The sequence below is a fragment of the Lemur catta genome, chromosome 8, assembly GCF_020740605.2.
Source record: "Lemur catta isolate mLemCat1 chromosome 8, mLemCat1.pri, whole genome shotgun sequence".
Lineage (NCBI taxonomy): Eukaryota > Metazoa > Chordata > Mammalia > Primates > Lemuridae > Lemur > Lemur catta.
The window spans coordinates 62,913,059-62,930,264 of NC_059135.1; the positions used below are offsets into that span (position 1 = coordinate 62,913,059).

At 32.9% G+C, this 17,206-nt stretch overlaps 1 protein-coding gene across 1 annotated transcript in view; it reads right to left on the minus strand.

The window, feature by feature from the left end:
- Positions 1-17,206, minus strand: part of PSMD14 (proteasome 26S subunit, non-ATPase 14) — a 101,645-nt gene that overhangs the window by 39,827 nt on the left and 44,612 nt on the right. The window contains exons 4-7 of the mRNA XM_045559946.1: positions 4,551-4,622; positions 4,198-4,317; positions 1,742-1,812; positions 643-793 (exon numbers count right to left, since the gene is read on the minus strand). Coding sequence (XP_045415902.1) covers positions 643-793; positions 1,742-1,812; positions 4,198-4,317; positions 4,551-4,622 — 414 coding nt within the window. The remainder of the gene's footprint in view (positions 1-642; positions 794-1,741; positions 1,813-4,197; positions 4,318-4,550; positions 4,623-17,206) is intronic.

Genomic DNA, 17,206 nt, shown 5'->3' on the forward strand with positions numbered 1-17,206 from the left:
AAAAAAGAGAGAGAGAGAACTAAACAAGAACAAAAGAGATTTCAACAAAGAACAACTATAACCCAATATGCTTTGCAAGTTAATTTCTTTTCAGAATCATTTAGCATATTTAATCATTCATCTGCGTCCTCACTCCAAACACACAAATGGTTGACACCAAGTCTTTGGGGCAAGTTTTCATTGACTAAAATATTTGGAAAATACACCTCCAGAATATGTCCTGCACAATGTCTGCAAAACAGAGTCCTTTAAATAAATTTTTAAAAATTTTGTGCTGATTCCAAATTCTCTATTTAAAAATAAAAGGTAGAGCAGTGTTTATTAAAATATTAATGAAATGTTTCTAGCAGGCTTTTCGTATGGTTTAACATTCCTAATTTTATGAAATTTAAATCTTTAAAGATAAAAATTCATGATGATTAGACAAAGGGTGATTAAAGTAGAAATAAATCTCAATAGTTAAATTGCCAATAATACCAAGACATATTTATTGACTTGTACAGTTTTTTGTTTTTTTAAAGTAAAAAGACAGTGGTTTTCTGTGTAATTAAGAATTCTGTTTTGAACAAAATGGATTTTTATTTAACGTATCTATAAACAGAATGTGGCAGTAGATGGCAATAAAGATAGAATCTACTCTACCTTTCCTTTTACACTCTGAATGGGATCCACAACCACTGCCACAGCTCTCTCCGACAAGGCTTCAAAGCTCTGCTGAGTGTTGATATCCACACCAGAAAGCCAACAACCAAAGCCAGGGTGACTGTGATACCAACCAACAACCATCTCGGGCCTGAAACAAAGAGGGCATTCAGACGCTCAGAACAGAACAAGTAATACATTTATGATATGAAAAGAAACAACACACTAACAGGGTATAAATTAAGAAGAGATGAAAAACACACAGGTGTGAAAAAGCACCATTAGAAACACTGAAATCATACACCATATTATCTAGAAAACATGGAAATGAATATGTGTGACAAAGGAGTGCTATCATTAAGAGATGCACATTAGCAGTGGTAGATAAGGCTTTCAGTTTTTCACCTTGTTACCACACTTTCTCAGAGCCAGTTTTTACCCTTTCAGCATTCAAGTAAATATCTACTCTTTAACTCCTTAGCTCTGGGAGTTGGATTTTCCAGTCACAGAGTACATTTTTAACAATGGACACCAGGATCCACTGTTGTGAAAGGATTAAATATCAATTAAACCAGCAGTAGAACTAGGAACTCAGTCAAAAACCAATTTGCACTGTTCTGCTCAGCTGCTGAGCCTTTTGCTAACATTAATTTTGAAGTTTTTTCCACAGTAGAAGAATTTAAGCAAGAGAATGACAACTATTGAGAGACTTAGACTTAGTCTGAGGAAAAAAACTTTAGAATATTTGGATTATACTTTGTCTATCTTTAAAACTAAGCCTACAAACATAATTAAATATTCATAATCTCATTCAGTTGCAACTCTCAAATACATGGAACATACAAGCTCTTTCAATTATAAGTGACTAGACAGTAACTCCATATGCTAAACAGAGGGAAGCTACAGCCCAAGCTTACTATGTGACAGTCAAGAATTTTAATATGAGGCAGTTCTCTGATTGGCAAATTTCTTTGATTCTAAAGGGAAGAGATGCTTTACATAACCTTTTTTCCTGGGAATGATATTAACAAACACCTATAACTTTGAGGTATGTTTCTAAAAATATTTCTTTCTTTAAATGATCATTTAAAATGCTTACCTTCCTGTCTGCTTCAACATATCTAACATTTTGGCTTGGAACACTGGATCAACTGCCTCCACACTGACACCCTGGTTTAGAAAGAGAGAAAACTGATTAGCTTTTGTAACTTTGAGAAAAAGCAACTGTATATTATAAGTGAACAAAAAGCTACTAAAAAAAGAACCCTAGCTATGCATATTATCTTGGGGTACCAAAACCATTTTATAGGTTTTGATAACTGTATTTGATAACCACTGAAACCATTTTGTTACAAACCTTATGCCAATAAAGCTTCTAAAATTGCCAAGTACCAAACTGATGTTAGCTAATGAGTTAAGACAACTTTCAGGATCCTTCAAGAATTTATGGCCATTGCTATGTATATATTTACCAGAAATGCCAAGTAGTTAAACTAACTGTGACTTCTGGTAAGACCTATCTGGGCAATAATACTTCCTATTGCCATCCTATGATAACTAATAAGGACTACGACTAGTCTCATCCAAATTCTATAACTATTCAGCTATTATAATGGTACAGACTCAAGTCTTTTTTTTTTTTTAATGAACACTTTGAAGAAGGAAAATAATTTATTGCCTCAAATATAAAAGCAATCACAAAAAATTCCTCACTAGAAACAGTAACCATATCTCTTAAATGTTGCATTATTTTGACAGTTCAACCAAAATAAGATAGTAGAAAATAGAAGAATAAAAAGAGTTCGTATCATCTCTCTGGTGATAGATGACAGTCATTATATCTCCTATAAGGCTTTCTTTTAACATCAGGAATCTAAATCTAATCTACTTAAACAAACCAGTTAACATAAGCACTTTCTTCTCACCAAAACAAACAGTGTATATACTGAGTTCCACTAGAAAGTGCATCCTTGGGAACAAGGGTATGCAATCTGCTGCCTATAGGCTAAGAATGGTTTCTTACATTTTAAAGGGGATGTTTTAAAAAAGAAGAAGAAGAATATGTAACAGAGACATATGTCTTAACAGAAAAAGTTTGCTAACTCTTGAGCCAGAAGAAAAACTTTCTAATTCTACTATACAGAGTAAATATGGGGATCAAAATCTTCCATTTTATATTGTCAAAAAAGCATTTACATGGAAGTAATGATATTAAAGCCTAAGGACCATTTATTATAGTGGACATCTATATAAGGACCACATGTAACAGAAATAAGTTAATTTTATTATGTGTTTTATATATTTTGACATGAAAAGCTATACAAGTAATAACAGTATAAGATTTAAATCTAGATCTTTAGTTAATATGTAGTGTTTCTCTATTTCCAAATGCACAAAATAAATATAATGGATATCTAGGTGGACAAAATCAGTAGATCTTAATTAGTTTACCTAAACAAACTCATCTATTTAAAGAAAAATTTGTATATTTTTCCATATTTTACATTATTTGTAAATATAATGTATTCTGTAACAGCTATTCTATTTAAGATGCTTTATATAGATATATACGCACATATATTGCATTATTTAAAAATATAATTTGTTCTCTAGTACCTAAACAAACTTATCTAAATCAATTTATAGTAAGGAGCCTCAAATAAAGCAAACAGCTTTATGAGAGCAATTTCTTTAAGCCAAATATTTTACAAGGCTCATAAGTGAAATGCTGCATATCAAATAAAAAAGCATCCATCAGAAAAATATACACATTATATTTTTCTAGGCAAGCAGGTGAGAAGGATATGTGTGCTATTTTTTTGTAAGGTAGATAGAATGGTTATTTTTTTTTGGTCATTTTCTTTCAATATAAATGTACATTTATCTACACAAGTCCAATGCATTAAAGAAAAAGGTAAAACAAAACAAAAACCTCTAGAAAGAATAATATATTTTAAACAGATAGAGTGAGATGCCTTTCAAAATCTGTATGGAATATGACTCTTATAAACAAATTACCATGTCTGGGCAAAAAGAACTAAGGTTCACTACAGTTTTTCACTTTTTTTACAACTTAACAATTTTAATAGGAAAAGCTTCAAAGTCATTCATCATATACAGGAACATTTTTCTAAAAGGGCATATTTCTAAACAATGAAAACCAAACATAAGAACTTAGTGTATGTAAATTAAAAATCTAAATAAAATAATCTCTGAAATCATTTGAACCAAGTGTTCAAACTAATCAAACTAATACCCTGGTATTATTGGGTAAATAACTTTTAAATCTAGTATGTTATGCTAGTTAAAGCTGAAGGAATGAGTAAAAGGATTTAGCATTGGCATCATTAGGTTTGTAGACATTTAAGAATTCATGATGCATTTAAAAGATTAATGATTTAATTCAATACAATCTAAAAATTTCTATCATTAATCTTATGATTAATTTTTCCTATTGGAAAGAGAAAACATAATATTATTAAAGTTATTTTGCATAGGAAAAGAAAAACAAAAAGAAGCACAGTTACTTGCAGTAAGCAAGCATAAAGTACTCACTGTTCCTGACTGTGGCATAGCAAACACATCAATTACTCTGACCGTGTAATCATCAACAAATTCTCCAAGCATCAGACCCATAACTTCCATTGGAACTCCAGCACGGCCATGTTTTAACATCTGTAAAGAGGAAGATATGTGGGCGAGAAGAATGTATCTTTGAGCTCTCTGGTCCCTCTTAAAAAAAAAAAACCCAACTAATTTTGTTTCAGAGGAAATAAAACACTCTATTTTAGAAATGCACGTAAAACAATAGCTTATGTTTGAAAGGATAAAGGTGACAAATATTCTGAGCAAAAGATGCAGTGAAAGCCACAGAGCTCTTTAAGCAAGTAACTACATTCATTACTTACTTTTAACAGTGCCAGGGAAGAGATATAGACTTGTTCTGCTGTGTCTACTGCAGGAGCATCTGTAGGTGGCCCCTAGAAACAAGTAAAATTATTATAAATACAAACAGTTTATGAGTTTAAAATTCAAGTTACATGTCATATAAACTTGATTGTTTCAAGAGAGTTTTGGAAAAACATGTCCAGTACCCTTTTATTTGGTTATAACACAATCAAAAGACATTTGCAAATTTCTAATCTATAGAAAACAGATAAAACTTAGCACTCATGTTAGTTTCTAATGGACATAAAGCTTAAGTCTTTCAGCAATGCTAATTTACCTGAGCCACAAAATAACTCTAATGTACCAATTAGCCCCACATTACCACAATTTGTATGTAAAATGCTGCTGGATTAGCACAATTAACTGAACGATCAACACAAACAGCAAATTCTCTGAGCTTGATTTTCCGCTAAAGATAGCATGTAGATTAGGGCTATGGGATCGCTTTGCAGATTCATAGGGAGAAGAGGGAAGACGACTTCTAATCCCTAGATGAAAGAGCTGTGAACAACATAGTCTGCACTTCACCTAATGAAGTTGTTTCTTCCCTCTACACAACAACAAATTTAACACAATTGCCCCAGGTGTGAACAAACTGGTGGAGACAGGTGTAGCTAACATGAAAATACTTCCAAAATCCTGACCACTACTTTTAAAACAAATATTACTATTAGTCTTATTATAGAAGAAAGATACTATGTTTCTCCTTAAGAATTCTATCTTCTTCGTGAAAAGAAACAAACATCTTTTGACTGTAACATTTACCTGAACAAAGCAACTTACATAAAGCTCTTACCCTCAGGATGCCTACAATCTTATAAATGTGATTCTGCCCCAATTAGTACACACAGAAAATTTCTTATTTTTCAATACTGGGCAGTCTGGGAAATTACAATGAGATGTGACTTATAATTACCAGGCCCTGTTTTGCTTAAAGTTTTCTTTTCAGGTGGTAAACCGAAATTCTCTTTCCATTTTATGCTCTTACTTACTGAAATTAAACAACTGCTTTACTCACTACATCCCACACTTATATGTACTTTGTCCTATTTATATGCTAAATGCTGTGGTTTTGTTTTGCTTAAAAACTCATAATATTTACTGGAAGCATTAAGTATAAAACGTTCTAGAATAAGTTTTCTTTAAATAAAATCACACAGAAAAATTTCCTGTTTTTATTTACTTTTACGCAAAGTAGTGAGAAAAATCAAGTCCCTCAAATTTTGTTTTTAATTATAAATGCCAGGCAATAAAGCTGAAAAAACACCAAATTCTTCATCTATTATCACCTAACATAGCTTTATTGCTTATCTTTCAAATAGGTAAGAATATTTCAGAATGAAAACTGCCAAATGAAAACTCTGCTAAAGCTAGCTAAAGTACTATTAGACCAAAGCATCTGCTGAAGTCTTCAGATAAAACCTAATTTTAGTGAAAACTTTGTTCATTCAACTAAGTTAAGAAAGATAAAGAAAAAGGTGAGGACAATAGTAAGTTGCGAGCGGTTTTGAGGGAGTAATACTTCAAGGTTTCAAGTTAAACAACACGAATAGGTTCTAGTGATCTATTGCACATCATAGTAACTATAGTTAATAATAATCTATAGGCAGTCTCTAGGTTATGGATATGTTCCTGAGAACATCTTTAGGTCAGATTTCTATGTAACTCAGATCCCTGATGAACAGTGCATCTATGGTGGTAATAACAACAACAACAATACTATAATGGCTCATATGTGAAAATAGTAGTATATGTAATACTGTAATAATAATAATTCTCTTGTACTGTAATAAGTTACAGAATCTATTGTGCTCTTTCTTTTAATTTAAACAAACAACACATAAAACCAAACTCATACAAAAAGTTTAGACAGGAGAAATTTCAAAGAAGAATATTAAAGGTTAACACTCACCTAATGTCGTATCAATGCTAGGCTAAAATGAATGTCATGCATATTTGATCTTCTAACCAAATCAACAATAACCTTTCTATATCAAGAATTAATCTACTACGCTGGCTTAGTAATAACTAATGCTTTCTTTGGAGCACTGACTTTCACATGTTCCATGATTCTCACTTTATAATTGTTCCCACAGTGAAGCCACTGAAGCCTAATGCTCTCCCAATGAATTATGGCGTCTGGCCTCTCTCTGAACGCATACTTCTACTTTCATTTCCATTGTCATAACCTTTCTCTCAGCTGCAGGCTCACCCAAACTAGCAGCGGACTTTCACTTTGGAGGCATGGTCATAAGGGTAAATACAGACTCACAAAATCAAATAAAAATGTTAAGACAAAAGTGATGCTGTGCATAAGGGACTGTATAAACAATGAGACTAGCTCCTACTGCTCACACCACGCAGGTATGTCTACATGCGTGGAAGAAACTAGTTCCTGAATTAGTAATTTAACACATCGACTGCCACACTAGAAAACAATTTTTTTTTCCTTGGGGCCACAGTGTTTTATTACAAAAATAGAATAAAAACTTCAAAAACAAAATGATCCTTTCTAATTTTATGAAAAATTTGTTATTTTTTATTGTTTTGTGTGTGTGAGTTATATGCAACTTGAAAAATAGTTCTCACGGCTCCCAAGGTGCGGAGACACGAGTTACACATGCTTCACGAGGCCCCAGGCTCAAAACTAGCGTGAGTTTATGTAGTAGTTAATGTGTTGATTATAAATTATCCTTATGGAGAGTCTTGGGAGCCCGTTCACAAGTATGCAACACCGTAAGCTGGGTCATCCATAACCCAGAGACTGCCTGTATTGTATATTTCAAAATAGCTAAAAGAAACTTTAGATGTTCTCGCAATAAAAAAATGATAAATTCTTGAGATTACAGTTATATTAGCCTGATCTGATCATTCCTATACATTTATCAAAACACCACACTGTACCTCACAAATACATACAATTAACTGTCAATTAAAAATAAACTTTAAAAAAAGGTTACAATAATGAAAACTGTATTCATAAAATTATTCCTGGATCTAGAATAATTTTAAAAATTTCATATGGAGAAAGAAGTTAAACTGGTATCTTGACTGTAGTTATTAACACAGCCTTTCTCAACTTGCCAGAAAATATTTATTTAGAAAAAAGAGGGAAATAAAACATCACACCATCACCAAAATGTGTTACGGATAGAATCCAGAAACTATTTCTGCCATCAATGAAGGAAGAAACACTCTGTTTTATTCAACATTATATATAACCAGTACCTAGCAAAGTGCCTGGCACATAATAAGAACTTAAGTATTGGCTGAAAGAATGAATGAATAAATTAAGGTACTACAACAGAAAAGAAAAATACCAACCAGTTACTCCATGTGAGAGAGAGAGAGAGAGAGAGAGACAGCGTGCCACATGCAAGTAGGTAAAGAGATCTTAGCTTCTCTCTCACAATCTATTTTCTTCTGGTTCAGAAACATATTAGCAGAAAGCCAGGTATTAGGAGAAAATCATGCAGCTGTTTCCTTATTGTTTGAGTGCTGTTTTTGAGGCTGTAGCCAGTGATATATCCTGCTGTTCTTTTTACCCCCATTACTACTATTTCTTGATCTAGTTAGAGACTAAATTTCCCAGGTGAAAACTTGGCAAGAAGTAAAGAAGAGTTGGTAGTGGTGAACTGTATCCAGAGAGGGAAGGAGGGAAAAGGGGAGACACCCCACCTAATACACTGATTATGGGACAAGATGTTAAGGACCTCAACTAACAGTGAATATCTGAAGCTGTTGTTTTTCTACATACTCACCCGTTCAGAATAGCACACAACTACGCAATAGATAAACACACCACTAAAGCCACTGGAAACTGAGGTCAGAGAGGTATACAAGAATATGTACAGCTACAGATCAGAGATGACCCATTAACCCTCCAAGAAAAGAAAAATGTGGGGCTGTGGACAATCTACATCCATTATCTTTTGGCAAACACTCCTGGGGAACAGCACTTTGATGATTCAAAGAGAAGACTGCCATATAAAAATAGGAATCATGAATAAAATTTTAGAAAACTACTTGACATCAGTAGACTATAAGGTTTCTTATATTTGAAATAGAAAGTCAGAGGACAGAACAAGATGAAAAGATGAAAAATAATTTAGAATTAAAATCATACTGAGAGAAACACGGGTAAAAACATTATGACAAATTTAATTCAGTGATACAGAATACAAACTTTAGAAGACATCCCAGAATGGAAAATAAAAAGTTAGAAATGAAAACTTTCAGAAATATAATGAAACTAGAGGACAAAGAAAGGAACTCTAGCTAAAAAATACAGTTGTTCCTAAGGATAAAATAAGAAATGGAAAGAATCAGTAAGTAAAGACAAAGCTGAAGAAAATTTTCTTGAATTTAACGAAAAGCTCAACTTTTGGATCATCATATGTCAGGCAATAATCACTGAATATCAATGAATAATGTACTATATCTTAAAAAATCTTAGCTAAATCTTAATTACATGGATAAAGCAAAACATCTAAAACCATACAAGTAGAAAAATCAAATAGCCTGGAGAGAATAAAATGCAACACAGGTTGACTTGGGATTTCTTTGCACACTAAATGGCAAAAAACAATGAAGAAAGTTTCAGAGTTTTCAGAGAGAAACTGAGTCAAAATTTAATTTTATACTCAATTTTTTAAAATGTCTAAAGGTCCACAGACGTGAATAAATATGCAAGGGCTCAGAAAATATTTTTATAAATCTCCTTGAAAGAACTTCTTGAATAAATGACCCAGTTGAGCATCTCACCCACCCACCCCCCCAAAAATTAGAAGCTAAGCAATGGAAAAGCCAATATATTTTTAAAAATCTGTTAAGATCACTGAACACAATTAAAAACAGAGACAGAGCTAAATAACATAAATAACCAGGGTCCAAATTCACAATTATTATCCAAGTAACTAAGCACTGACTTTGACTGTTCTGGGAATGTAGATTAAATAGTTTTGTGAACTCAAGTTTAAAGTAACCACGATAAATATTAAAACACAATGTACACCTTACCAAGTTAATGGAGAAGAAAAATCAAACACAACATTGACAATAAAACAACAGTAGAAAACCTTTCAAGAAAGAAGAAAAACAAGAATATCAAACTACACAAGATCAAATATATTGATTATAAAAATGTATAAACGGATTAAAGTCCTTTGTTAAAAGATAAAAGCCTCTTATGATGGGTTTAAAGTAGAAATTCATGTATATGCTGCTTAAAAGTAACAATTAAAACAAAAAAGATTGAGCAAGGTTTGTCAAAGAGATCTACATTTCTTATGTAAAAGAAGCCACAATGGTCACTATGGTTCACTCATCTTGCTTTTCTTCAGTGATGTATTACATTAGTATTTCCCAGTGTTAAATCACCTTTGTACTTCTGCATTAATTTTTTATGTTTTATTTACTACATTTTTACTCATGGTTTTTGTTTCTCATGAGTGAGACTGGTCTTGCATTTTCTTTTTTCTGTTAAATTTGTCAGGTTTTGATATCACTATGCTAGATTTATAAAATACACTGGAAAATTTTACAAGTTTTCCAATTACACATTTTTCCATTTTCTATGTTCTAATAATATGTGTGTGAATAAAAAATTATCCATATCTTTAAAATTTGGAAGAGTTCATTATTAAAACATTTGGCTCCGAGGCTGTTTGTGGAGCTAATTTTTATAACTTTGAGTGGTATTAATAAATTCAGGTTATCTATATCTTGAGACTAGATGGATTATATTGTTGCAGAAAGTTTCATTTAGATTTCAAAGTTATCACCACAGAATTGAACATATTCTATTTTAATTTCTCATTTTTTCTTTTTTAATACTGCAAGCATTTAAAACTAAATTTGCTTCTCCATATCATGTTATAGCACCACCCAGATGGATTAAAGAGTTATATTTTTTCAAAAAGCAATGCATAACAAAAACTATGCTAAAAATAATTGGTGAATGTCTATATGATCTGGGTAAAGAAACACATTTTAGGTACAAACTCAACTGAACAAATAAAGGAACACAAAACTAACTACAATCTAAAATTTATGAATACTGAAAAAGTTAAAAAGCAGAACAAAACACCCTGAAAAAATAGGTTTCCCATTTAGGACAAAAAGTCAATACACTGTAAATTTTAAAATACTAAAACTACAATGGAAACATGGGCAAAGAATATAGAGAGACTAATTACATAAGAAATACATGATGAAATAAATATGAAAAATGCTCAACCTCCCTAGTTAACCTTCTTTAATTAAAGAAATGCCAATTAACACATTAAGACATTGTGGGGTTTTTTTCCTACCAAATAAGCTTTACAATGCCCAATTTTAGAGAAGGTATAAGGAGAAAAAAACAACACTACCAGCACCACTGGTGGGAATATAAAGTGGTATTAATATAATCAATCTATCAGAAAAGCAACTCAGCAACATATATATATCAAGAGCCTTACAACTACACAAACTTTTTGACCTATTCTTTCCCTCCTAGAAATTATTTAAGTAAATAAGCAGAGATGTTTGCAGGAACCAGAACACTCAAAGACAATTCTTTTAACAATGTAGATAACTTAACCTATAATTTAAAAACATTGTTGAAACCCCCTTTCTTTGGGATCTATATGGCTCCAGCCATCTTAACCAGCAACATAACCTTAAGTTAAAAGTAAGTACCCTAACCTGCTACTACACTGAATATTTTAACTTAAATCTTGAAGGAACCCTCCCCTAACTTAAAAAGAATGAGGTGATATTGTAGAGGAAAAGGAAACCCTTGTACACTGTTGGTGGGAATGTAAACTGGTACAGCCATTATGGAAAATAGTATGGAAGTTCCTCAAAAAATTAAAAAATAGAACTACCATATGATCCAGCAATTCCTCTTCTGGGTATACACCCAAAGGAGAAATCAGCGCCATGCAAAGATATTTGCACTCCCATGCTCACTGCAGCATTCCCAATAGCCAAGATATGGATATAACCTAAGTGTCTGCTGATAGATGAATGGATAAAAAAATTCCATTCTTTAAATAAAGTGTATATATATATTTATGTACATATGTGCAATGCAATATTATTCAGCCATAAAAAGGAAATCCTGCCATTTGTGACAACATAGATGAACCTCAAGGGCACTATGCTAAGTGAAATAAGACAGAGAAAGACACATACTTTACTTATAGGTGGAATCTAAAACAGTTCAACTCACAGAAACAGTAAGTAGGACAGCACAGTGGCTCACTACCAGCACTTTGGGAGGCTGAGGCAGAAGGATCACTTGATGCCAAGAGTTCAAGACCAGCCTAGGCAACATAGTGAGACCCCTGTCTCTACAAAAAATTTTAAAAATTAGCTGGGTGTGGTGGCAAGTGCCTGTAGTCCCAGCTACTGAGCAGGCTAAGGCAGGAGGATTGCTTGAGCCTCGGAGTCAGAGGTTGTAATGAGCTATGATTGCGTCATTGCACTCCAGCTTGGGCAACAAAGCAAGACTCTATCTCAAAAAAAGGGGGGTGGGGAAGGAAAAGAAAGTACAAGAAAGTGAAATGTGAAACAGAACATTGCCTCTTTCTTTTTAAGTTAGGGGAGGGTTCCTTCAGGATTGTAAGTTAAAATATTCAGTATAGTAGCAGGTTAAGGTACTTACCAGAGGCAGGGGGGTGGGGAAAGGCGAGATGTGGGTCAAAGGGTATAAACTTTTGGTTATAAGATGGATAAGTTTGGGGGCTCTAATATACAGCATGGTAAGGTGACATGTGTACACTAACTTGGTTGTCATGATTTCACAAAATATATATATATCAAATCATCACATTGTACATCAAACAGTTTTGTCAATTATACCTCAATAAAGCTGAGGAGGGAAAAAAAGAAAACTAAGAAAAAAGATCATGGCTGGGCATGGTGGCTCACACCTGCAATCCTAGCACTTTGGGAGGCCAAGGCAGGCGGATCATTTGACCTCAGGAGTTGAGACCAGCCTGAGCAAGAGTGAGATCCTATTTCTACTAAAAAACTAAAAAGAAATTATCTGGACAACTAAAAATATATATAGAAAAAATTACCCAGGCATGGTGGTGCATGCCTGTAGTCTCAGCTACTCTGGAAGCTGAGGTAGTAGGATTGCTTGAGCCCAGGAGTTTGAGGTTGCTGTGAGCTAGGCTGATGCCACGGCACTCTAGCCCAGGCAACAGAGCGAGACTCTGTCTCAAAAATACATAAATAAATAATAAAAAAAAAAAAATAAGAAAGAAAAAAGAGCATGGCTGGCAAGTACATTCACATGAAGGCAGATTTCTCTCCCTTTCTGGAAGCTATGATAACAAGAGGTAAATTAGGAATGAACGTATACAACAACCAGGTAGGCGTATGTTTACCAGAGCAAAGTATTCTAGAGCACTCAAGGATACAGCCTTTTTTGGGCCAATTCTTGACTCTAGTAAGGGATTCTACTTCAGAGAGTTCCTCATTCTCAATATCTGAGGTACCCAGGACAGGAACATGACTTAAAGTCATGATATATAGGAAATGTTCAAAAGAACTTGATGAAGTTTGGAAAAGACAAGACTCAAGGTACATCTTTTTTTAAATACCTAAAAAGTTGCCTGATAAACAAAGTTTAGACTAACAGTTCTCAAAGTACAGTCCCTGAACCAGTCCAGTCAGCACTACCCGGGAACTTGTTAGCAATACTTACTCTTAACTGAATCAGAAATTCTGAGAGCAGAACCCAGAAATCTTAGTTTTAAAAAGTCTTCCAGGTGATTCTGATGCTCACTAATGTTTGAGAACTACTGATATGGGCTATATAGTGTAGAGAACGATGAGCTAATGGGAAGAAGCTATGGGACAGTGAATTTGGGTTCAATATACGAAAAGCCTTGTATTTGTCGAAGCCATCTAAAGAAGAGTTAAAGTTAATAGTTCCCTGTAATTGGAGTTAATCTAACATAACTATTCCAGTTGGTTAAAATGTTATAAAAAGGGTTCAAACAATCAATGACTGATTAAATCAGACAATATTTTTAGGTTCTCTCCTCATTTACTATCAGTCATCATATTGTCTCCCAAGGGAGACAGCCTAAATTCAATGTCTTCAAAAATGAAACTCATCATTTTTCTCTACAAATTAACCTGTCCAACTTATCATTCTAATTAATATCTTGAGTCTCAAGCTAGAAATCTAGGCAAAATTTTATTAACTTTCTCCTTCACTCCTTATATTCCATGTACCACCAAGTTTTATCAATTCTTTGTTATTCTGCAGTGTGGCAGAGATTTTTAAAATATTTATTTTTGAGAAATGAGTTGTAAGAAAATATCATCTAAAGAGTTCACTTCTAGGCAACTAAATTTGGAACATACTGTGTATCCACTTTACCACCAAAAATGTATGTTATATGTTAGAATATAAAAGGCTTTAAGAAAAATCCTAGGGTGGAAAAAATCTGTTTATCTTTGTTTAACCTAAAGTTTTCCAAATCATTACATGAGCCACACAGTCCCATCAGAGAAAATCTGGAGTTTCTTTTTCAGGCTCTGGAACAATATATCATTTTTATCAAATGTGTGGCAGAGATCAATCCCAGGCCACAAATAATACTTAAGTTTTGACCATGTGCCTAGCACGTCAGCGGTGTGGTTAAACAAAGCCTTCAAGAAGCTTGTGAGGTACTCAAAATATACACTGCCGTAGATCAGAAAGCTAAACAGTATTATCATCAGGACTAAAATGCAATTTCTGACTTCTAGTAATATGCTTTTTCTACTACAGCATACCATCCCATTTTCACATGCCCAGATCTACTTTCATTCTGGGAGCTTATTTCATTTCCATTGTTTATAATTTTAGAATCTTCTGCCACCTGGAGCCATTTCCTATTGACTATATATGTGTAAGCATATAAAATTAAAATTTGAGTATAACTTTAATGTATTTTAAAGAACGGAGTTAATGTAAAAAACAAAAACAGGACACTAATTCATTACAGAAGCAGAGGTCTCAAATATGAAGAATTTTCAAGATATTTCAAGTGCTAGATGGTTATGCTCTAGGCAAATAAAGATATCGAGGTATAGCTCTATTTTCAATATTTAAAAACTTAAGGAAAAAAAAGTATGAGTCAAGAGAATCCAAGAGGGGAAATATACAAAGTAAGAGAGGTCAGGATAATGAAGTGGTAATAGCCACAGAGGCAGAACCTTAGGCTTGGGAGGTGCTTGCTACTCAGTAGAACAGACACAGATGATGGTTTTTTATTTCTTGCCACAAAAAGTTTCCAAGTCCCTTTAACTACCCTTACCCTTAAATCTCATATTTCCAATCCTATGACTTTAATGAGAAACAAAAGATTTTACAAGTAGAAACTGATACAAACTGTTTTCTCAAGTTAGACTTAAGTTAACTAATGTTAGGCTATGTTTACTATTTACATTCAACTAAAATGGACATATGTGATTACATATGAGGACAAATTATACATGTCCCAGACATATGACTAAAGAAGACCTGAAAAAATTTACAGACTATAAATCATTTCACTCATCTTGGCCGGATGCTGTGGCTCATGCCTAATAATCCTAGCATTCTGGGAGGCAGAGGCAGGAGGATGGTTTGAGCTCAGGAGCTGAGACCAGCCTGAGCAAGAGTGAGATCTTATCTCTACTAAAAATAGAAAGAAATTAGCTGAACAACTAAAAATATATAGAAAAAATTAGCCAGGCATGGTGGCGCATGTCTGTAGTCCCAGCTACTCAGGAAGCTGAGGCAGGAAGATTGCTTAAGCCCAGGAGTTTGAGGTTGCTGTGAGCTAGGCTGATGCCACTGCACTCTAGCCCAGGCAACAGAGTGAGACTGTCTCCAAAAAAAAAAAAAAATCATCTTTCATTTATTGAGAAATTATATTCATCTATTGAGAAATTAGCTAAATGTTAGGTAAACTGAGGTTTAAAAACTTACACAATTATATAAATTAAATGAAAACCTGGCTGCCAAATACTTTCTGAATTTTTAAAATTGACTTAGGCTGTTACTATTCTAAAAAATAGTGATGGAAACCAACGTCTTCTTTCTGGTGCTTAATAAACAACATAGCTCTAATATTACCAGTTTATATGGTATGTAAACTATTCAAGTTAACTCTGTTGACCTTACAACAACTATTTTACTACCATAATAAACAAGAACAGAAAGTCATCTTTTTGATACTGAATATGCAATTAAGCTTCAAAGTCCTTTAATAACAACTATTAGAATAACAGAAGGCACCAGAAAAACTAAAGTGGTTCTTAAGCTAACTAAATTGAAAACTAAAGAAAACTGGTCTATTTTTCACACGATGCCACTATAAAATAAAAACACATACATCACTGACAACAGATAAGTAAAATTAAGAAACATCTGAATGTTCTACAACTTTATAATCTACTGTTAAAACTTAAATGAATGCTACCATTTGAGAATTGGGATATAACTTACAGTTATCTATTTCTGTTAAAAAAAAAAAGAAACTAAAATGCATATGTCCCTCATAAAAACAAGAAATTAAAATAATTACTTTTGCTATATAAATCTTCAATAATCATTTCCTATAAGCAACTTAGAAATCACTTAAGTCTGACTCTTTATTTAAAATAAGTTTGTTTTAAAAGGGGGGAATCCATGCCTTTTAAAACTTAGACTAAAAGTCTAAGTCAGCTATCTAACAGAACTGTAGGATAAAGAGTTGAGCCATAGGCATAAGCAGTGTGACCAGCCATTATTCATTCATGAAAATCTAACCAACCAGTGATATAAAACCTGTTATGGACTCCATAAACCCATAAAACTTCTCTATTGTACTTATCTACTGTACAATGAGTTTTGAACTGCCACATTTAGTAAAACAGAAATTATCATCTAGGTCCACAAATTTTAAATGTGGTCAAATTAAATGAGACATGGGTTGTTTTTTCTTCCCCATTTAGAAGATTAAAATCTGATCCAGCATAAAAAGCTGTGACTTTTACTTGGGCAGCCTTCGTTGACTAAGTGCTTAAAAAAAAAGGAAGGCATTTGCCATTACAACAGCACAAAAACTAACGCCTCAAAGTGTTACCTACTCAGGGCTTTTAACAAATTTGTTAACACTATTAGTTTTATTACTCCACCTTTCTCTTAGTGTGAACTGGTATCAATTATTTAGCCAATTTTATTATGTTATTAAAATACCTGCTGATTAAACATGAACCAAAGTGTCACTTAAAAGAAATGTAAAATAAATAGTATCACTGATCTGCAACACTCCAAAAATATCTAAAAATAGAAAGTCATCTTACGAAATGACACCAAACACTTCAAACTTAAAAAAAAGTTGTTCTAATATTAAAATATTACATAGAGTTTATTTTTACAATGGCTGTTTAAAGGTGCATATTTAGAATTCTTTTTAAAAGTCTATTAAAATACTCGTTTTATTAACAAAAAGAAAATAGGTTTTATAAACAAATGAAGGTGATTATATTTTTACAAACAAAATAAAACCTAAACATATAATTTATTGAGTAGTTGAAAGAAAAGAATTCTTAATTTTATGGTATCCAATATAATGCTCATCAAATTCTATCATAAAAT